At 44.6% G+C, this 22,561-nt stretch overlaps 2 protein-coding genes across 3 annotated transcripts; one reads left to right on the forward strand and one right to left on the reverse strand.

The window, feature by feature from the left end:
- The first annotated feature begins 6,054 nt into the window (after nt 1–6,054).
- On the forward strand, nt 6,055–21,722 carry LOC120446305 (protein sine oculis). The gene is made up of 7 exons (XM_039627254.1): nt 6,055–6,692; nt 10,876–11,362; nt 11,852–12,062; nt 12,173–12,300; nt 12,994–13,098; nt 13,303–13,358; nt 20,612–21,722. The coding sequence occupies exons 2-7, from the start codon at nt 11,015–11,017 to the stop codon at nt 21,015–21,017; spliced, it is 1,254 nt and encodes a 417-aa protein (XP_039483188.1). The 5' UTR covers nt 6,055–6,692; nt 10,876–11,014; the 3' UTR covers nt 21,018–21,722.
- LOC120446662 lies at nt 14,933–15,690 on the reverse strand. Of its 2 annotated transcripts, XM_039627862.1 has the most exons (3): nt 15,537–15,690; nt 15,175–15,479; nt 14,933–15,115 (listed from the first exon to the last, which is right to left on the reverse strand). In XM_039627862.1, exons 1-3 carry the CDS (start codon nt 15,681–15,683, stop codon nt 15,052–15,054), a joined length of 516 nt encoding a protein of 171 aa, XP_039483796.1. In that variant the 5' UTR covers nt 15,684–15,690; the 3' UTR covers nt 14,933–15,051. The 2 variants fall into 2 exon arrangements, with proteins under 2 accessions (XP_039483796.1, XP_039483711.1); XM_039627777.2 differs by having other exon boundaries at nt 14,933–15,479; nt 15,537–15,689.
- Nucleotides 21,723–22,561: the final 839 nt, after the last annotated feature.

The raw sequence follows: 22,561 nt of genomic DNA on the forward strand, positions 1-22,561 counted from the left end.
TATAAGTGTCAGCTGATGATTAAATTGAAATAAGCCTCGCATCGAATAAGTTCCCTCAATATGGCACATTTTGAAATGATTTCCCATTGAGAATTGATTGTAACAGAGCTCAGTGAGGTCTCTTTGGCTTCTACCTTACAGTCTTATGTCAAAGAACTATGATTCTATACAGTTAATTCATTCTAGAATTAATATTATTATTCACTTATTCATTGCTACTGTTCTAATAGACGCTTTTTCAGATATTGGTGGAAGAGATTTTAAAGGATAGTAGGTAGCGTTTCCGACCTTTTTCAGTATTGATATTCTGTGATCTGAACCACACTAAGTATGTGGACATATTTCCGAGATACACGTCACAGAGAACGTGTGACTTGAATCTTTTGAGATCGTGTCAACACACGCGATGCTCCAAGGAGAGAGTCCCCAAGCCAATGGGCCACCCACTAGCAGGACGCTAAATGTGGCAGCTCCACGATCATATCTGCAAATTGGACAAGGCCCCGCTGCGTCGCGTGCCCCAAGTTCATTTGGTATGCCGCTGGCCACGTGAGGATTGCCTGTAAACTGATTAGTTAATAGAAAAATTATTTAAATATGCCTCGCCATGCGATGACCACCAGAAATTAAAGATTCAGCTCCAGACGCAGAAAGGAAGCAGCAGGCGGTGGAGCATGGCAATCAAAATCTAATCTCTGGCAGTGATCAGAACGAGATCAGTGAATTCTGCACCATCAGTAAACTTTGGGGGGCTGGCCACTATTATTTATTGACACTCGAAACCGAGCGGGAAGATGAGCCTCCTCATCTCGTGAGCGGGGAGGGGGGATGGGGCGGAGTCCTCAAGTGGCCAGGATGGTTGGCCAAGGCGTCGCCGCCTGTGACAGCAGATGGTGTCGGCATTCCAGGCACCTTCTCCCTCGATCCGCGCGCCCTTCCATTCCGCTCATCCCCAACTCTTCTGTGCACGCGACCCGCTGTCTCGGCAAGGGGAATCCCACTTGGAGGAGCGGAGACCTGGGATACCGGGCAGAAACGGACCGCCCGCCTGGCTCCTCGACACTCTACTCGACGGTTTGATTTATGCTCGCGTAATTGTTGGTTTAAACGCTTTTGCACAGAGCCCCACTTGGTGAGGGGAAGAGGGGTCCAGAGGGGCGGGTTGGCCGACGTTATGACACCCCAGTGAAATGTGAAGCATGCCCAGAGTTGTCGAGCCCAGCTGAATTCTGGGCCAGAAGCGAGGAGCTTAGGATCGCAATATTCTACATTAAAATTTTTAAAATCTGGCAAAAACTTTGTGTAAAATTCATTTGCTATGGCTTCTCAATAAAACGTTTTCCAAATGCGACTTGTGTTGGCTGTTGTCGTTTGTCTAATGAATACGAAACCATATGATCATTAACACTGGAAAACAGATCACCATTAGCTTCAAAGTACTATTCATACTATGTTGTACTATGCGCAGATAGTCGTTTTACTGGGAAATAATTCAAATTATATATGTTGGGTATAATATAAAATAAATCAGGTCATCACAATTTAAATGACTTTGGTTTAGTTTAAACCAAATTGTTTAATATTTGTGAGATAGAGGTTATATTTAACCCGTTTTATTTATGCGAACAAAGTGTCTTTATAAGACATCTCTCTATTTAGAAACTTTCAGTCATATAAATTCTAACATAATATTCAGAAACCAATTCTAAAACATCAACTCCATCACGAAAGATAACACGATATTGACAAATCAGATACGAATTCGAGTCTAAGCTGTAAGGATCAAAATAGCCTCATATGATTTGATAGAAATATGTTTTTGATGAATTTCCCTTGCGTAAACAGAAATATTATAAACTATCTACGTGCATGTGGAATGCTTCACTTAACAAATGACTCCGATGGTTGTCGTGGTTTGGGACGACTTGGCAACCCTAATCAGCACCTATCTCGACCACAAACATATGTATCCGCAGTGCGCTGGCCTGGCTTCTCACGTCACACCCCCGGGACCACCTTGCAGCTGCTGCATTCGCTTATTTTCGTTCGTTTGTCATCATTTTTTCAATAAATTTCAATTTCCAGCTTGCAGGCCAGTGCAAAAAGTAGAGGGGAAGGAGAGCGGGAGGGCACCTGGGGGGAAGGCAGGAGTTGGTATCGTGTCCTCCGTATCCAGATCGACCGCCTGTGAAATCCGAAGTGTAAAATTGATTTAAATGGCTCGTGAGTGAAGGAGATAATTTTCAGTTGTCAGATGCTTGTAATATTTATGTGGCAGCGATTATTATCCGCCGTCCCCGGCCCTTCGGATCCCCGAACTGGGATCGTTTAAAGTTACCTACGCGTGAAAATTACTTACTTGTCGGCCTCTTCCTTCTCTCCCCCTCTCCCCTCCCTCCCTCTTCACCTGGCACCCGAGGCGACGCTTAACTCATTTTTAATATGAATAATTGTGGCAAATTACAAGGCAATTGCATGTGGCCATTCCCCCGCCCACCGGCGACCGCGAAGGCGACAGCGAGTGAATGTAAGTCCGTAATTGAATTGGCGGCCAATTATCGGAAGGAGATTGCCCTGGGATCGCCATGGGACGCGTGAGAGTACTTTTAAATTTCCGCTGGATGTGGTGGCAAGGAGTAGCAGCAAGGAGTCCTCTTGTACGCGGAACGTTTTAGTTTGATGGGGTCAATGCATGCTGGTTCTAACAAACACAACATTTGGAAAGGGTATCAGAGTGCTGATAGTAGTTCCGGTTTCGCATTGACCTGAACAGTATTGCTTGTTTGTTTCCAGGGACGCAGCTCTTAAAGATGTAAAAAAGTCATGTATAGTCATTACCACCTTATATATAAAATATTCCTTACACTTGATGTTTCGAAAATAAATTTAAAATGCTTTAAAAATAGTAGCTTAAGTTTATTTTAAGTGAGTAATAAGCGCTATAGTACACATCATGAACATTATATAATATAAGTCAAAACGTTAAAATTACTAAAAAAAAAAAATGGTCAAAATATAAGCGCAGTTAATGACAAATTTGTATGTTTTTATAAAATGAAAATACTTGATTCTTATTATATTTATACCAACAAAGAACGCTGAGATCTCGGACGGACAGACGGACGGACAGACAGATAAACGGACTGACGGATGGACATGGCCAGATCGACTCGGCTATTGATCCCGATCAAGAATATATATACTTAAAGTGGTCGGAAACGCTTCCTTCTGCCTGTTACATACCTTTCAACGAATCTGGTATACCCTTTTACTCTACGAGTAACGGGTATATAAATACATAAATACAAAAAATATTGGAAAGTAATAATTTTATAAAAACTAATGTATTAAAAAAGAGAGTTGCATTGATGATCGGAAATCAAAATCATCCCAATCACATCGTCGTTCCTAGTTTAGGTTCCTAGTTTAGGCTCACATGTAAACACCCCTTAACATTTACAAAGGATATCCCGTGATTTTTATAGAAATGAACCTTGTCACATTGGGCTTTTTTAACGAACTTGTTATGCTATATTTTATTTCAGGATGATCACGAAAAATGGAACGTAAAATCTTGTTTTTTACGGTTGGTTTTTATATAAAGCAAACAAAAAATATGTAATATATTGTAACTGTCTTTAGGTATGAAGCCTATGTATACATAGGGTGTAGATTCCGTATAGTGAAGAACATCATCGCCACAAATTTATGATAAGCCCAGCAAATGAGCAACTAATCCCGGCGAACTGAAAGCTAATTACCCACACGTACCACAAAAGGGGTTAGGTTCACGCAGCGCTGATATTAATGGCGAAAAATTAATAATAATTTCAACCGAATTAATAACGGCCAGTGGAGCCTGCTTTATGGCCAGTTCCAGATGATTAACAATGTGCGCACGATCCGGCGCGATCATGCCTGTTTGTTTACCATATTTCTAATAAGGGGCCATAACCCAGACCGGCTCCTCGGGCGCCTGGAGTTTGGAGTCTGGAGTGAGGGGCACCACCGGGTCCGGTGGAGAAAAAGTGGAGGGATCGCCGGAGGAGGAGGCTCATTGTTTGTCCCGCACAGCAGGTGTCCGGCGAAGAGTTTAGGGGAGCGTGTGCCAGCCTCGTTATTGTCTTCATTCTTAACACCAATAATGGAGGACGAGGCATTCGGATACTCGGGGCCCCCATCAAACAGATGACTTTCTCCATCCCTTTCTCCGGAGAGGTGGGGTGGGGGTCATCTTGGACCGCAGAACGTGGTGTTGATCGCTGCATTGTTGGGTTTGTTGCCTCGTCGTTTTTCTCATTCATGTTGGACAAGATTTTTATCGCACTTTTTCATTAACATTTTGTGGGACCCCGTATCGCTGCCTCCATCCACCAACTTTGTTTTATGGTCATCTTTACGTGTTTTCTGGTCCCTCTGGCATTCCCAACTGTTGTCGTTGCCGTCTGTCTTTCTAATTCGATTGAAATATGATCTGTTATTATGTAAATTTTACGATTTCCTAGTTTTTTAACACTTATTTTGGTTATTTGGTGACTGTCGAGGCCTGGCGCCAAAACTTTATCTATCTCTGTAAACGATACTGAAATCTCCAGCGGGTAGAATCTTCAGTTGGGATCTGTGTGGGCAGTTGCCGATCTTGATTAGGTGCGCCAGTCCGACTCCCCATTAGTCCATCATCATTTTTGTGGAGTTTCAATCAAATGTCCCAGCTCCGTTTCCGAATTGCACTTTGTGTGGTCGTCCATGCGATTTTCATGGCACACGCTGAGATCCAGCTACCGATAAATGGGACACATTTTTCATAGAGAAGTGCTGAAAATAATACAATTTCTTTATCTCGGGAATTATTATTCAAACACTGAAACATTAATTAATTTGTGTATTTTTAGTTGTATATCTATAACAATCTAAAAATTTTACTTGGCAGTTTAGTACTCTGTAAAATGCTATTCCACCTTTTGTATTAATAAAGTTACTAAGAGATTCTGAACCCCTCTTAGCACTGTCTCGTATAGGTAAATCATTAACATAATAAGTTGACTTAAATTACCTCATAATTACTTTATCTTCTTCGCAATCATTAAATACAACAAGTCAAGCTGCAATAATGTTAAAAGACCAATAGGCTTATTTAACCTAAAGGTGTGGAGTGCATGAGGAAGCGCGTTCTGCGGAATTCTCGAAGAGAAAAGGCCAGTAATTGCAATTATACGAGAGATGCGAGGAACAATTGCGGTGAGAAAGCCAAGTGGGAGTACAGGATGGCAGCTATTGCATCGGGCAGGGCATCCTTTTAGCCAGGTTGAAGAGTTCCTGGGGAGAAGTAGCGATGCAGTTGGGTTCACCTCCGATTTGCGCCTTTCAATATGGCGCCCAATGCGCATGCCTTTTCGCTGGGAAGCGAACCACTGACCAATCAGCGAGTTGTTGTTGCTCCAGTGTGCCAGTATGCGTGAGGGCATCTCTGTGTGTGTGCGTGCGTCTGTGTGAGCGAACAGGTAAGCCGAGGGGGCGTTCTTTCGGGCAACCTGTTTATGCGCGCTCTCGCTCTTTCGCACGCTGCCCCTTTCACTGTGGCTCTCAAACTGTCACATCGCACAGTGGGACAAATTCATAAACTAATGCCACAGTGTAGGTGGACCAACTTTTATTTTTATATATGAAAATATTTTTCCAATTCTTTATAATTGTATAATTTCTTAATTTATATGTATGCTAAAAATTACAGTCTTATAACGAACTTATTAGAATTTAAAATAATAAAGACAGCACTTTTAAAACAACTAAAGCGGGACACTAATGCAATAATTATCTGATCTTTGATTGCGCACCTTATGATTTCACTAAAGATTCATTTATTTTAGATTCGATAATGCAGCGATCCACCCCACTGTGCGATTCACCCTTGGTGCTAGCTCACTCACACACTTGCACGACCAGTCGGACATCTCGTTTTGGCGCACGCACACCGACAGCGGCACCAACCATTTTCTGTGTTTTGTCTCGGGCGTTTTCGGTACGAGGCGGTTGGAGAACCGGAGAGTTCTCAGTTGTTTTCGAGATTCCGTCGCGTGCGGTTCGCTGTCCGATCTCCCCACGTCGCTCGCTCAGTAATCCAGGCCGGATCCGGCGGTGTTTCGACGTCCCGCGCACAAAGTTATATTTAATTTTCGAGTTTCCTGAATGAACACATATGTATCGCGCCAAGTAAACGCACAAGAAGCGAGAAAAAAGCGGTGAAAATTAAGCAAATCAATCCGCGGTCGACCATTTTTGGTTGGCACTGCTTCACTGCTGTCGTCGCAGCTTTGCCGCCCAATTTGTCCAAGTCACAAGTCGCAGGACGGCGAAAGTTTTCGCGAAAAGTAATTTGCAACACGTGTGTTTGCACGGTGCGTATGAGCAATATTCGACAGCAAGCTTGTGTTAGTGCCCAGTGTGATCGCGAGTAAGTGTGTGTGCGTGAGTGAGCACATGGCTTCGATTTGAAGAGCTTGAAAAAATGCACATCAAGGAAAAGTCGCACGGCCAGAATCACCGCCTTCTTGGCCACCTCTAACACTGCGGATATAGCACAATTTAAATCAGAGAGCATAGCAACTGAGCTCACACCCAAACAAAAAGTAAAAAGTAACAAACAAAAACTAACAAACTCGGATACGTATCAACAATAAATAATCAAAATACAGGTGAGCACCCAGTTTCAATTTTCTGCCTGCCGACGGCAACAGTTTACTGTTGAAAACTAGAACCCATGGCATAAAATATACATAAGTAGTTAAGATAATCTTTCACATTAACAAAAACACATGTTATATTGGCGATTCTTTTCCAATGCAGGGTATTTTAATATCATTAAACCTTTCTTATTAGGGCTCAAATAGCAGCAATGCAAACGAGATTATAATTTGGTTATTTCCGAACTGTTTTTAAATTGGTATAATTCAAACAAAAACGAGAAAAAATGTCGGGACAATTACAAATACATACAATAAGTATTTTTGTTTTAATTATACATATAAATTTTAGAAACAAGTGTTTAAAAATTTGTTTTTTCTTTTTTTTGTATTTAAATATTTTTACCAATAACTAAACATAAGTTTTTCAACATATGTTCTTATGAAATATTTAATTAAAGCCCGAATAATTTTAAACGATCTCAGCAAAGTGCTATTCTGAATTTGAAAAGCTTAACATTTTTCAAATCCTCTGAGTAGGTTTCAAAATATTTGCCATTTACTTTGAGGAATTATTTTAAAGATGCTTTAATGCAGTTCATATATTGGATCAATCTATCACAGAAGTCAATAGATTCACAACTTTTGGCCATTTCAATGGGAGAGCTGAAAGCCAAAATGCATTTAGCTTTTTGGCGAATTCCAAATGGCCAAAAGCCATCGGAAAACCAACTCGAGGCACTTAAGAACCAACTCTGAGGAAACGAATGGAAGGAAATAGCATGTTAATTGCATGTTTCTTTATATTTGGAATGGAAACATGCTTACACACCAATAGCAAAATTCCGTTGTTTTATTCGCCTCTCAATTGCCGTTTTTAACATTTCCAATTTGGCAACTCAAAGGCCCACCCACCTCAGATGTATTTATTAATCAAAAGAAAAGTATGAGATAGATTTGAGCCGAAAAAAAAAGTCGTTTCCAGCTGTCGCAACAGTTTCGAACTTGAAACCAACGCAGACAGTGTTTATTTATGAAACCATTTGGCTTTATCATTTCGATTTTCGACAGAAATTTATGAAATTATTAACTATAGCGACTGACCGATTTTTGCTCGGCTGAATACGATATCTGTGATATTCGGAGGATTGGAAACGTTTAAACGAATTGGCCAGCGCGTGTTTGTCGTCAGAAGTGGAATGATTAATTGAGTGCGGAGATGGGAGCAGATGTTGCGTACGGTTCTGGGTGCCTATTTCGGATCTTCAAGATCCAAGACCGGCAATGTGGACTTCATCTCGGAAGTGGCCAAATTGACAAATTTACGCATTCCATTCGCCGAGATTCGCCGAGATTCGGGACTTGGGCAAACAGATGCAGATACGCAGTTTGGCCGCAGCGGCTTTGATCATTTTACGCACCGGCGTGCAGAATACGCCGTAATTTGGGAACGGGTTCCCCACCCATCGGGACTTTCGACCATTGCACTTCAGTTTCATTCAAAGTCTGGGTAATGCGGCGCAGCAAGGCGAAAAGCAACCAAAATGCAGATACATCAGATACATGAGATACATTCGGCTGCGGAGGCAGAGACACATGTGTGCAACCCATTAAATTGACAAATTTCATTCATTGCGCCGCGCTCTATGCAATTTTTTTGTACGTAGCTCCCTCACGCGGCAATTAAACGGAAAATGTTAAAAATAGTATCTGGCGGATAGCGATTGTCTCGGCAGTTTGGCCGTACTGCTTACTAATCCCGCCCAGCGGCCAGAAAGCCGTTCGAATTACCCGGAACGGGGGCTGGCCCACAACAGGTTGCTTGGCACACTGCTTCCCAGTCCCAGTCCCAGTGCCAGTTCCAGTCCCAATCCCAATCCCAGTCCCATTCGATTACAATGTATAAACACAGACGCCGGAGCAGATGATTTCGGTGTTAGCCACGAGAAACAGGCGCGCTGCTTTCGGATTGCGTTGGGTTGCCATCCAAGTTGAGCTGGCGGTTCCTCGAACTGAGGAACACTCCACCTGCAGAGTTACCGGAGTGCACTGCCTCGGAAAGCGTGTTGGGAGCTGCCCTTCAAAGTGAACCCAGTGCATCAACAAGTCTATCGTAAGCTGACTTTGATTACAAACTAATTAGGCGAACGCTTGCAGCCGCTGCAGCTGTAACAATTCAATTTGATTAACAACCCAATAGAGAGTTAGGTGACCGCTTTCCGATTTCCAGAGATTCCCCCACTGGCACAGCGACACTCAAATTAAAATCTTATAAAAGTCAGAAGAAACACGGGGGAATGGAGAACAGAAACAGCAACAGAAACAGAAACAGAAACAGAAACCAATAGATAAAGCACCTCTGGAAATAAATTACAGAACTTGTAAAATAAATTAAATTAATTTTATTCGAATGCCACAAAAGTCAGGCAGCTACAGCTACAGCTACAGCCTGACCACGGCGATAAGAGATCTCCCACAAGGCGAACTGAAGAGGCAGCCAAAAGATAGGGCCCCGATATCAGATACAATATCTCTCAAAGGCCGCTGCTGTCGTAGCTGCTGGTGTTCTTCGTTTTGGGGCAGGGACTTTGAATTCGGATGGTGCAACGGTACAGGGCCATAAACCTTGGTATGCTTATAGTTCGTAGTGATCCAATGTGGTTGAGGAGGCCAGAAATCGCGTCTAATAGCTGAGCATTGTGCCCACCATTATGGGAGATGCATTGGGTTCCGTCGAATATTAGCCACTTGTGCTGGAGACTGCTGGCCAAAACAGATTGAAAATTTATCGCGTATTGCGTTTCACGTTCGCATTTTGCTTGTTTACTTGCGTCAAACATGAAACAGGCCAACGAAAATACAAGCAGCGGAGAATGAAGAATCCCAGCAAGCTGAAGACTCTGAAGAAATCGAATCGATGCGATGCGATGCGATGCGATGGAAATCTTCGAGGAGGCGGCTGCGGGGGATCTGGCCTAGGCCGATGACTCAAGAGCAGCCAACTTGGCGATGGTATTTTCGTTACAGCGGCAGCCAGAACGTATCTCTATATTCTTGTTTCTTGTTTTTGTATACTCGTATATAATCCGACAAGCACACACACGAGAACTGAAACCGAAAGCAAATCCAAGAATATCTCGACTCGATACACGAGAGTCTGTGCGCATATAGTCCGATCGGGGGGTTTAGCTTTAGCTTTAGCTTTAGCTTCAGCCTTAGCTTTAGCTTTAGCTTCGGGATACCAGATACACAGATATCCGTGGCTATATATACATATATATCTGGATCGATTGCAATGTTTTGAAATATGAAAACATCTATAGACGGTTATTCTATCTGGGGGATACGTTCTGGCCTCTCGCTCGCTCCCGCGCGAAGGCAGCGGAGCAGCAGTCGTCGTCGCCGCCGCTAGGTAATTTTAGAAATATTCTTAGAACCGAATACACAGAAATGTGAAATGTGAAATGGGAAATGGGAAATGTGAAATCGGAGGAATACCGACCGAAACACCATGCGCCCCATATACACGTACTACGAGTATATTGTGTAAAGAGTTTATTTTCGTAAGAGATCTCTTGGTCGGGTGCGGACAGGTTAGAGAGCTACCCAATGGCTATGGCCAGCCATATTTCCGATAATCGAACATCGAACATCGAAATATGCGGCATTAATATGTAATTGCGCCGAGACTCGGTTAATCATGTTTGACAACATGGGGTCGGATCGAGGTTCCGTACTGTTTTGATTTCAATTTCGATTCCGATTTGGATTTAGATTTAGCTTTTTATTTCTGTTGAGCAAACTGCTTATGAATATGGGAGGAAACCCATGCAGACACGCTTGTTTTGTTTGGCATTTGCTCGAATCATTTGCCATTCAATGGTAATTTTCACAGCTTTATGTGTCTCAATTAGAGAGCTGTTTAAATGTTTAAATATTAATCGAGAGGGGTAATAAAAAGATGAAAACAAGGGCGCTAATTACTTCGATGATTGTGGCGTGAGTTTCCTCAAAAATTGCGTGCTGCAATCATGCGATTTGTTGGTTAACACCCAACACTAAAAAGATTATTTATATAGTATATGTTTCAAAACATTATCTTTGACAACTATGATGTATAATTTTTGATTTTCCAAATGTTATTTTCAATATGCAAAGCTAAACTTGTGATTTTTTATTATTTGTATCATTACAGAGCTCAAAACACCAAAGAATTTAGCAACTACTAGTTTAGGTTACACAACTCACTAGATCGACTCCTTCTGTAACTTATTTCAAGGACACCTTGAAATCAGCCAATCACTATCCATCCGGATATCCTATTTCCGCACAAAATGTTACAGCATCCCGCCACAGATTTCTACGATTTGGCCGCGGCCAATGCGGCTGCCGTTCTCACCGCCCGTCACACGCCTCCTTATAGTCCCACTGGTCTCACCGGATCGGTGGTCCTGCACAACAACAACAACAACAACAATAACACCAGCAACAACAACAACAACAGCAGCAGCACCCTTGACATAATGGCGCACAACGGCGGCGGAGCAGGCGGTGGCCTCCACCTGAACAGCGGCAGCGGTAGCGGAGGCGGAGGCGGAGTGGTCAGTGGTGGAGGCTCCGGCGGCAGGGAGAATCTGCCCAGCTTCGGCTTCACCCAGGAGCAGGTGGCGTGCGTCTGCGAGGTAAACAAATGCATATGATTAAAAAAAAAGAAGCAAAGATCAATTAACTTCATTAAATTTAGTGAGATATTTAGAGAATATTATAGAATAGGTTAAATTCTACTATGCTTAAATGAATCGGATTCGAGAAAGTGAAAGTAGCAATGAATAACTTCATTGAATAATAGGCAGCTTTGTGAAATATTTGGAGAACTTTATAGAATAGGTTAAATTAAGTAGAATTTATGCTTAAATGAATCGGATTCGAGAAAGTGAAAGTAGCAATGATCAGGTGGATGTGATAACTTCATTGAATAATAGGCAGCTTAGTGAAATATTTAGAGAACTTTATAGAACAGGTTAAATTAAGTAGAATTTATGCTTAAATGAATCGAAATCGAGAAAGTGAAAGATGCAATGTTTAGGTGGATAACTTCATTTATTATTTAGGCAGCTTAGTGAAATATTTAGAGAACAATAAAATAAATACTTATCCCCGGACACCAACAGGTTCTGCAGCAGGCGGGCAACATCGAAAGACTGGGCCGCTTCCTCTGGTCGCTGCCACAATGTGATAAGCTGCAGCTGAACGAGTCCGTGCTGAAGGCCAAGGCGGTCGTCGCATTCCACCGGGGACAGTACAAGGAGCTGTACCGCCTGCTCGAGCATCACCACTTCTCGGCCCAGAATCACGCCAAGCTCCAGGCCCTGTGGTTGAAAGGTGAGCCTCCAACTCCAACTCCAGCTCCCCAGCCTAACCCCAAAAGTTTGGGGCCAGAAACGCAACCAAACTGACTTCCCTTCCCTTCAATTCCATCTCCACGACTGTAGCGCATTATGTGGAAGCCGAAAAACTGCGCGGAAGACCCTTGGGTGCTGTTGGCAAATATCGTGTTCGCCGTAAATTTCCATTGCCCCGCACCATCTGGGATGGCGAGGAGACGAGCTACTGTTTTAAGGTGAGTTCGGGGTACCCATAACCCAGGTGCCAGGTCCCAGGTTCCAGGTCCAAGTCGTCCTGGCCGCTTTCCATTTTAATTGTGGCAAGCGCGGAAATCGTACAAATGCCCGTTCGTTCGCCTGGCTGATTGCATGGACTGCAAACTGCCTGAATCCGCTGGGGTAACGCCTTCGGGCTTATCGGAGGCACATCCTGGCCGGGATTCGTTTTGTTTGCTCTCCGGCGGGCTTTCAGTTGCTTCAAGTAGATTGCGCAAATGTGGGATGAGTCCTAGATACGCCCCACGAATCATCCGATTTTGATGCAATTTACAAGTATATAGAAACAAGGAATGATACATTCAAGTAGAAAACGGAATACCCTTTTACTGCTTGCTCTCTGCTAAAAATAATAAGAGTTTTCTAAACAACAAACTTCTTGAGGCTTTATTCTAAAAAAATCGTTGTTTGGAAAGGTTCTTGAGTTTAAGTTTGTCCGTTTTTATATATGTTTATATTAGCTACAGATATATGTATATAATCAACCTTATGCTGACAGTGCTATTTAACTATTTATATAAATTAGTTACCAAGCAATTTGATATATTAGACAGCATTTAACTGCACTTATGCATTTTAGAGTGAGTTCAACTCTACAGGACGTGCTTTATTACCCAAGCGTATTAGTTAAAGTTACCTCATTTCATCCGTAGGAAAAATCCCGCTCGGTACTGAGGGACTGGTACTCGCACAATCCGTATCCATCGCCGCGGGAGAAACGCGATCTGGCCGAGGCCACAGGACTGACCACCACGCAGGTGAGTCGAAGCGAAGGCGGTGCCAAGAACAGAGATGCAAACGACGGCACAAGTGAAATATAAATGTCAAACGCATCTTTTGACAAATTTCAATTGAAATTCCTCGCATATGCCGTCTTCCACATGTTAATTGCAAACCATTAATCATGGGGCAGAACTGAGAGTGTTTACGAATGTATCTAAGCTATTTCTGTGCCTTTACAGGTTTCCAATTGGTTCAAGAACCGACGACAAAGAGATCGAGCTGCCGAACATAAAGAGTGAGTTGCACTAAACACTAATTACTACAGATCTAAACTGATTGCCATCTGATTTACTGGGCAGCTGAGATATTTTTGGGGTATATTCCGAAGATAGATATGTATATCTAGATTGCTTATATCAGCGGTATACGGCATATACTTATGCTCTATTTGCGATACATGTGACAAGTGTCAACGCGTGCAAGGCACCGCACCATATAATATATTAATTTGCATTTAAAATTTCAATTACAAAAGCTGACGGCATTTACTTTCAAGGTCGCCAAGTGGGCGGGGTTGGGTGGGCAGTGGGGGGGCAGGCTAATTAGTGCCAAGGACAACACGCAACTGGCACACGATGTGGTAAAATGCGGAGGGAGAGAAAAGAAAGAAAGAGTCGCTGACAAAGTCATTAACATGTTGTTCCAGATTTCAAAATGATCCTATATATTTATTTTATTTTTATTTGATTTGTTGATGTTTGCTTTCGGTACACGCATATCTCCGGCATATGTCTCGCAGGCCTCGTCACTAATTAAAATCCCCCAGTCCTTTCGCTTCCCTTCCGCCACCCGATTTTCCTGAACATCTGCATTTCCGCTTAAGCAAATAGTTTCGAACAGTTGAGCCACTCCTTTCGGATGTTTCCACTTTGAGGCAGCGGCAGAGGCAGAGGCAGAGGGATGGCGTAGATCCTCGACCGATAAGAGTTAGTTTCTCAAATATTAAACATCCTTTGGCCGACGAGCATCCTTTTGTTTGTCCTGCGATCCGGCTGGAAGTCATGTGAAGAGCAAACAGCATAGAGAGCGAAAACGGGATATCTAAAGTGACGGTCCTCCTTTCTAGCGATTCCAGTTGGGTGCGACCATCATTAGCGAGCTCAAATTGGCAAAAAAGTTCCAAACTCGCGCCAGGATAGTTCCATTATGCTAAATGGTATATCACTTACGCCGAGTTTCGCCTCACGAACGGCAGGCGAAAAGCGAGAAATTGTCGTAATAAAAATGGAAATAAAAAATAAAAAACAGAAATAATGCTAAAAATATTATGAATTGGATGCCGTGGCAACCGCAAGGCACACTAACACACACTCTTATATACACCCATACAACCACATACACCCAAGCACCGCCAGTCGTCAAAAGTATCTCACAGATACACGTCCGTTCTCTGCTATAGTTTGCCATACTATGGACTGCGTAGCTACCTCCTGCTCCTCCTAGAGGTAACCTGATATATGTTTATGGCTGTTGCCTCGATGAGCAACTCAGTGTGCTGCTACTTTAACTTTTTCATATTGTTTTCCTCCCCTCCACTCCTCTCCACTCTTTTCGTTTCTGTTTTTTACTTTTGCACGAGGGTGTGTATCTATGTTCCATGCAGCTTTGTGGCAGCCAGCAAACCACAACGGCGCCAAATCTGAATCCAAAGCGGCACTTTGAACGGCCCAGCAACTGCCAAAGTGGTTACTGTTTGCATAGGCACTACCTTCGCAGGGCCAGCAGAGAATGGCGGACAGATTGCTCAAAGTCTAGGTAGATGGGACCATGATCATAGATGATCCATCCTATATCCACATCCTCGGCGAATTAGTTTCAAAAATGCACACCAGGATCAACTTTTAATTGGATAAGTTCATCGTATGGAGAGCAGTTGTTTCTGAAACAGTTCCTCATAAATGCCGAAAAATGATTTTCTCCAAAGACAGTTAGTAAACCAACTCCAACCAACTCAGCTGAAGACGAAGCACAGAGCCATGCGCATATAGTCGACTGTCGAAGATATGGCGGTTAGAACGACGCGGTATCTATCGATGTACATGGTCACGAACAGGAGGTACTTCCTGTTGGTCACCTCGAAGTTCCACAGCTTGCTGGCGGCGCCCAGGAGGTCCCATTTCTCGGGCGTCTCCAGTCCAAAGTGCTCCTGCGCCGCGTACTGGAATATGCCGTAGTAGGAGAGCAGGACGAGCAGTGGATATAGCATCGGGAGCATTATGAAAAAGATCAGAACGCAGCTGTAGAGGATCTTGAGCAGCGTCGGAAAGGGCAGTGGTTGCATCCAGGTGTCGAACAAGTGCTCAACCAGCGGCTGCATGTAGTACACCAGCTTTCCAGGCTTGGATACGCTCTTCCACTGAAAAGATTGGGGATATTTTCCGGATGCTGATTCAGTAGAACGCACTAAGCTTACCAGTTTGCGCTTGTGGAACGCCTTATTCCACGTCTTGTGCATATTTTGTACGGAAGATTTTGTAAATTTTGAATTGAGTAGAAAGTCACGGGTAACTGAGTGCTTGAACAAAGTCCGGCCAATAACAATATCGGGTTTCCGTCGCATTGTTTAATACGGTGTGTTGGGTGAAAAGTTTTAAAGAATTAACCCAAACAATCTAGTCGTAATTCGATATTTTCAACTATCACACAGCAACTTTTACAATAACATTCTGGATTTTCGGTTGCACAAGTATCCGAGTAATGAGCTAAGTTTTTCTCTTTTATAAATAGAATTGTTTCAATGTTTCAACTTTGCTTTAAACCTTAACTTAAATTTAATATAAATCAAGCTAAAAGGCGTGAAAAATATCATCCTATTTCCCAAACAGCCTAGAAGAACAATGATCCTTAAACCAGTGGATTTCTTTAATATCTAACCGGAGACAAAGATGCTCTTTTGCTGTTTCAAGGAATCCCTATTATGAAAGAGGAATTCAGGGGGCCATTTCAGCATTTCAGCTGGATTTGATTGATCTGCCTGGCATTATGAGCCATTTCTCCGGGAATTCAGTACCTCAAGCGTTCTTCTTCACTCTCTTGCACACAGTCCCAGTTCCAGACGAGGTTCCCCTTCCCATCCCTGCTCCTCAACTATGTATGCACACATGTATGTATATACTCACCACCGAGGCGACCCAGTCCGAGTTCCACTTCCAGTTCCAGTCCCAAGTCCATCCCACTCCCCTGCCCCTTCCTCGGCGAATCCGCATCTCCCCCAGACATCGTCATCATTTTGCGTTCGTCGAATGCCACGGTTGGCTGGAGGGTAGCTGGCCAGGGTATCGGGTTACCACAAAATGTGCGTGTGTTCTTTATTCGTTCGCCCTGACAACCCCGCTCCAATCCCCGCCAGCACGTTACTCATTTTTATTCGTTTTATTCTGTACATTCTGTTTTTATTATTATGTATTTTGCGCTTTTGCCCGTCGCAGGGTCTCTTCTCTTCTCTACTCTTTTCTTCTCTTCCCGCCGCCTTTGTGTTTGTGCTCAGTTCGCCAGCTCGGTTCCCGTTCCCAATCTCATTCCCATTCCCGTTCCCTCTCCATCCGATCTGTGCTCCGATGGCGTTGATAATGATGTTGTTGGTGATGATGGACCGGCTGGTGGTACGGAATCGCCCGGAGGCGCTTGCCATCCGCACTGACAAGCGCTCAATGCGCTTTTCCGGGAGTGGGTGTCAAGTGTTCTTCTGTACACTCTCTTGACAATAATTAGATCTCATCTGGGGCAAACAAGAATGAAAGGCTCCCCAAAATGAGGAGCTGCCTTATTACATTATTCATTCATTTAATTTTCATTATTAAAAGCTTTGGGCACTGAAATTAGTTCTGTCAGGCAGTAATTCACAATATATTAAGATAAAGTTTAGGTGTTCAGGTAAACGAACTTTCGTATTTAGCTAGCGGATATAGCCAGTACTATTACCTTGTTATATCTTTAGTTGGGCTTAGTTACAATAGTGGAAAACTTAACAAATATTTGTGTTCCTTAGTCTTGACCTCAGCCATTGTTTTCTGGGTCTTCCTCTAGTTACTCCCACGAAAGACTCTAAGCCACAAAGTGCTTAAAAGTCTTGGGGATTACATGAATGTTTGGTTGCTCAGCGGGAGCTGGGGACGCGATTACCTCGCCTCAGGAACCAACCAATTCGCCTCGGGCTGGGCAATTAAAAGGCCACAAAATTATAAGAAACTGTCAAAACAATCCGCGGCCAGCATAAAATGCTCCACACGGCACACATGCTACGTACTTTCCACCTTCGAGTTTTGGGTTCTTCGGCGGAGCGATAATAAAATATCTTATAACGATGACAGCGCTGAGCTCGGACTTTGGGTTAATCTTTGGGATCTTACATAGTTGTAGACAATGCCCAACAATAACCAGCCAGACGTCGGCTAGACGAGGAGAAAAACCCGAGAAAAACCCCAAGCCCCAGTTGAGCTGAGCTGGACTCAGTCCAGTCCACCTGGCTCGTTCACCATCCTCCCGAACGTAGTGAGTGTTTTTGAGTGTCAGAGGGTCGGGTCGCCACGAACATTAACAACAGCCACACACATGCGTAAATTAAATGATAATTTATGATCAACACCTTTTCAGATTCCACTTATGGATCGCCGTTGCCCGTTTAGTTGGGTGTCCTGCTGAGCACACGTCCCGAGATTTGTGTACCGATCGCGCAATGCGATAACTCAACCTGTTCCTTAGCTCCCTCGATCCTCCCGATTCCTCCGATACCTCCGATTCTCCCGATCTGCCCGTATCTTCCTATATCCCGATCTCAGCGATCTCAGCGATCTTCCAGGGCCTGAGCCTCTTGTTTGTTTTTTTAAGGATTTATTGGCTTATAATTTTTATTAGCAATGGAATTCCTTGGAAGCCCCAGTCCTCCTCAGTCCACTCATTCGTGTGAAAGTCTTGGGCTTGTCATGGCCTATCGTTCTATTATTTCCCAAATCAATTTACATGAGATCAATAGCAAAGATGTCTTGCCAAAATGTTAAATAGCATTATAGAGCAGACATGGATTCGGAATGCGAACGACTCACTCACGTGGCAAACTCGTTTCTGGTCCATCCCACCGATTCCAGTTAAACATAATCCGATCATGCATTATTACCAAGCTAATGAATCTGCTTAAAGCCGAGAGCAGAGTCCGGCTACAAAAAATCAATTGGGCAAACAAGTAAAAATTAATTCCCCCTCACTGGGCACAGACCCCAAAAAAAAGAAAAGAAAAGAAATGAGACAAAGTGCGGGAAAGAAAAGCCCGAAGAACCTTCCTGCAAAGGGACCACACACGTAGATGGGGATCCAAAACCTGCTGTTCCTCAGCGGTTGCTGTTCCATTTTGTTATTAACTTCATGGGACACTCACTCCTGGCCCAGAAATTGTCCTTGAGACGCTCTGCTCCCGTTCCCGTGCCCAGGAAAACCAAACTGCGGACCGCGCAGAGGCATTTTTGTGTTTATAATGCAATCACTGGAAATGTGGATGGCATAGGATGAGATGGTATGGGGCATGGCCACAAGAGTGGGCGCTGTCCGTCTGTATGTGTTAATAAGTGTTGCAGTGAGCTGCGGAGATGGGGGGCAGAACTACGAAAACTCTGGTAATTCGATATCATTGTTTATATGCTTCTGCTGCCTTTTGTTTGCTCCCCACTTTTCGCTCTGGGATGGGCCATTCCTCATGTTTGCTGTGCTTAGGCCATCGATTTTTGCCTCAAACGGAACGGAACGAAACGCAGCGTTACTTTAATGTCCACAGAGCGAACTCGTTTTTGGAAAATTTGGGAAGTAGGGAGCGGTGTCCATCAAATGTCACATGGTCTTTTGCCCGCCACCTCGGCTCCTCCTCTGCCGTGGCTCTGATCGCTGGACCAAGTTCAAGTTCATGCAAACGCTGCAAGAAGTAATGACATGCCATCGCCGTTGGTGGCTGCCACTCGGTGGATACAATCTACAATTACACGATTGTCGATATCGTACAGCTGCGCCGTATGTGGGCTCCTCCTCCTCCTCCTCCTCCTCCTCCTCCTTCTACTGCATCTCCCCCGCTCGGAATGGAGGATCGGGAATGGGGATTGGGGAATGAGGAATCAGAGATCAGAAATCGGGAATCGGAATCCGCGGCAGCTGGGGAAGTGGAGTCAGCAAATAGCTGGGAGGTGTATCTTGCGGGCAGCAGATCGCTCCTGCCCTCCGTCTCCGTCCCATTGCGCCAGATCGCAAATTTGTCGAGTGTGCGCTTAAATGTTTTCCCTTCAATACCCTTTCCATACCCTCGATAGGGTTTGCTACGCTGACCCAACGGATTTATAAAACGATAATCCCTATAATTCAACATGTGCTTAGTGCTTAAGTGACTCTTTATCTTTTCATTGCATTTATATGGGAATTATTATATATTTAATGTTATTAGTTATAATTGTATATCACATATACTATCAGGTATGGAAGAGGTACCATTATCCATGTATATATTGAAATGTGCAGTCTCTGGAGCACTGCCATGCATATCCAGTAGGGTATCCAGACTTTGGTAGCTCCACTCCTGGTGGTGCCCCATGTTGTTTGTTGCTGCTGCTCGTGGCTGTCATCAATTTCGCAGCAAACTGGTTTTGCGATGCGGCTGCTGATAACCGATTACTGATTGTGCTCGGCCATGCAATTGGCGACAAGATTAACACTTTGCCGATGATTGCCGGCGGAGAGGAGGACTGACATTTGCTCGGGTTTCGTTCTTGTTATGGCTTGGTATTAGCCATTACTGGGTGATTCCACTCCCACTCCCGGGGCAGGAGTCACATTAACCTCAAAGTGGCGTTCGAGTTTCGAAAGCCATTTACGGAATCAGCCACAAACAATAAAAGTCAGCTACTTCAAATGGAAAGGGGGTGTGTGCAGCACTCGCACCCACTTGAATCCAAACCCCTCGAAAGTGGACTGAAATCAGATGCTTCATATCCGAATGCCCCCAGGGAGTGCATGCTGTCCCCCACCCTCCCGCTTCCTCGCATGCTCATTCGGATTCCCTGAGGCGACACCTCAACGGCGAACATGATACCATTTATAGAAACGCGAGAGGCAGACGATTTCCTTCCGGAATTCGTTTCAATTGCAATGGCTGTGCCCCTGTCATTTGTCATTTGTAATTTTTCATTTGTTTATAAATAAATTATGCAGTGCAGTGCGTGGGTGTGTTGACAGCACTAAATTAGTTGCAGCAATTGACACATTTTAGCGTAAGCGATGCTGACATCCAAAAACCATATGCCAGGGGTCACGTTTCCAGCAGGCGCGGAAAAGGTTGATGGATAAGCCCTGTAACTTATAATGCGGCAAAGATCAGGGCAAATATCGTGAAATTCTCAACATGATACTCGTACATTAATGCTAATTATAGTATCACATGCTCAAAGTGATATGCAAATTAATTCATAAGTCTAACTCAACGTAACTAACCAACCAACCTCTCCATCTTCATTGCAGCGGCTCTACGGACAAGCAGCACCTTGACTCCTCCAGCGACTCCGAGATGGAGGGCAGCATGTTGCCCAGCCAGAGTGCGCAACAGCAGCAGCAGCAGCACTCGCCCGGCAACAGCAGCGGCAACAACAACGGCCTGCATCAGCAGCAGCTGCAGCACGTCGCCGCCGACCAGAGCCTGCAGCACCATCCGCACCAGCCACATCCCGCCAGCAACATCGCCAGTGTCGCCACCAAGAGCAGCAGCGGGGGCGGCGGTGGCAGCGGAGGGGGCGTAAGTGCGGCGGCCGCTGCCCAAATGCAAATGCCCCCGCTGACCGCCGCCGTGGCCTATTCGCACCTGCACAGCGTGATGGGCGCCATGCCCATGACCGCCATGTACGACATGGGCGAGTACCAGCACTTATGATTCTAGTTGGAGGCGGCCGCTGCCGCCGGTGGCAGTGGTGGGGTCAGCGGCGGGGTCAGCGGCAACAGCAGCAGCCACATTGCCCTGCAGCAGCGACAGCGCCAGCAGCAGCAGCAGCAGCAGCAGCAGTGTGAGAGCTTCTACTTTTGAGGATGGCAACCTAGCAATATCGCCGGACTCCTTCGGCATAGCAGCTTAAACTTCACATATCGCCCGATTGCTGAAAAGCTGTCTTAAGTCGATATTCAGCTTCCAAATGCTTGGCAAGGGAATTCCAGTTTACGACCCGATTGAGAACTTATCGGGTAACCATATCAAGCCGCAGTGGCAATTGGATCAGTCAACTCAAGAAGTTGGCCTAAAGTGGCTTAGAGGAAGCGCGGCATCAAACATGACAGTATTTTGGCCAATTACCGAAATGCAATCATAGCCCCTCATTTTCCGCATAACTTGGCATTTCCGCAGCCAGAAATAGAGAGGGATATAGAATTGGAGCTGCAGCACAATCTCCTGGATAAAACACTTTGAACAATGACTACGGCATCGATCTGTGTAAATAGCTAGGCTTTAGTTTAGTGCGGTTGGGAGGCCAACCAAAATGCAAATCAAATCGAAACGTGCAAAAATTATATACATATATACCTACGTACATACATGCATAAATTATACACTTTTAATTGTAGCCCCTAGTTATTTTATTTTTGTTAAAAATAAATTCTATTAAATTATTTTCAAATGCATTTACCCTCGGCGGCGTAATTATTTCGAGATTGGAAATTTTACAGACCTACAGTTACGAATTTAGTGGACTCTGGCAATCCCCTTATTGAATTGCCATTGTTTCTGAAATCATTTGTTTAATGTATGTTTATGTTTGAGCTAGATATTCCCACGCCTTCCTTCCGATCAGTACCTGTAGAATCACCGACAAGGACAACGCCTGCGGGCCCATTAGCATTGGCTGACCACAACAATGCCAGTGGGTTGTGGGTCGGCAGGATTGTGGGATGGCAGCAGTAATCCGCGCCGACAGGTAAGCCTGCTCGGTGCTAATGGCCATGTCTAATGGACGGCGTCGGCGCGTGCGTTCCTCTCCCTCCGGCGTTCAACACGCGGCCTGCCCCTCCTTGGATTCGGAGTTCTGGGTTCAGACGCGCCGTGTCGCGTCCCGAGTAATGAGTGCTTCGGTGGCCAGGATCGAGCCGCTCTTGGCAACGGGGCGGTGCCTGGCAACCCCGGAGAATGCGCAAGGCTGCCCCCCCAAGGGATGGATGCTATCTGACTGGCTGGCTGGCTGGCTGGGTGGATTTCTCGCTGGTGGAGGGCGGCAGCTCTTTGATTTGTTTATTGATACTGTAGTTACACTCCGCAGACGTCACCACCCCCATTATCATGCGGATTCTGGGGTTGCCAGGCGGAGGAGGACGTCGCACACGTGTCTGGGCAAGATTGATGGCACGTCTCTGGTTACAAAATATTTTGACTTCGTTTATCCGGCGGCGGTGTTTTTGCCGATAATTTAATTAACGACTATAAAGTGTTGC

This window comes from Drosophila santomea, chromosome 2L (assembly GCF_016746245.2).
Source record: "Drosophila santomea strain STO CAGO 1482 chromosome 2L, Prin_Dsan_1.1, whole genome shotgun sequence".
NCBI classification, from domain to species: Eukaryota; Metazoa; Arthropoda; class Insecta; order Diptera; family Drosophilidae; genus Drosophila; species Drosophila santomea.

Coding starts and splice junctions, on each gene's coding strand:
- LOC120446305 (XM_039627254.1), top strand. CDS start 11,015: ATGTTACAGCATCCCGCCACAGATTTCTACGATTTGGCCGCGGCCAAT. Junction 11,363..11,851: donor AGGTGGCGTGCGTCTGCGAG/GTAAACAAATGC, acceptor GGACACCAACAG/GTTCTGCAGCAGGCGGGCAA. Junction 13,359..20,611: donor CGAGCTGCCGAACATAAAGA/GTGAGTTGCACT, acceptor TCTTCATTGCAG/CGGCTCTACGGACAAGCAGC.
- LOC120446662 (XM_039627777.2), bottom strand. CDS start 15,683: ATGCGACGGAAACCCGATATTGTTATTGGCCGGACTTTGTTCAAGCAC. Junction 15,480..15,536: donor CGTTCCACAAGCGCAAACTG/GTAAGCTTAGTG, acceptor CAATCTTTTCAG/TGGAAGAGCGTATCCAAGCC.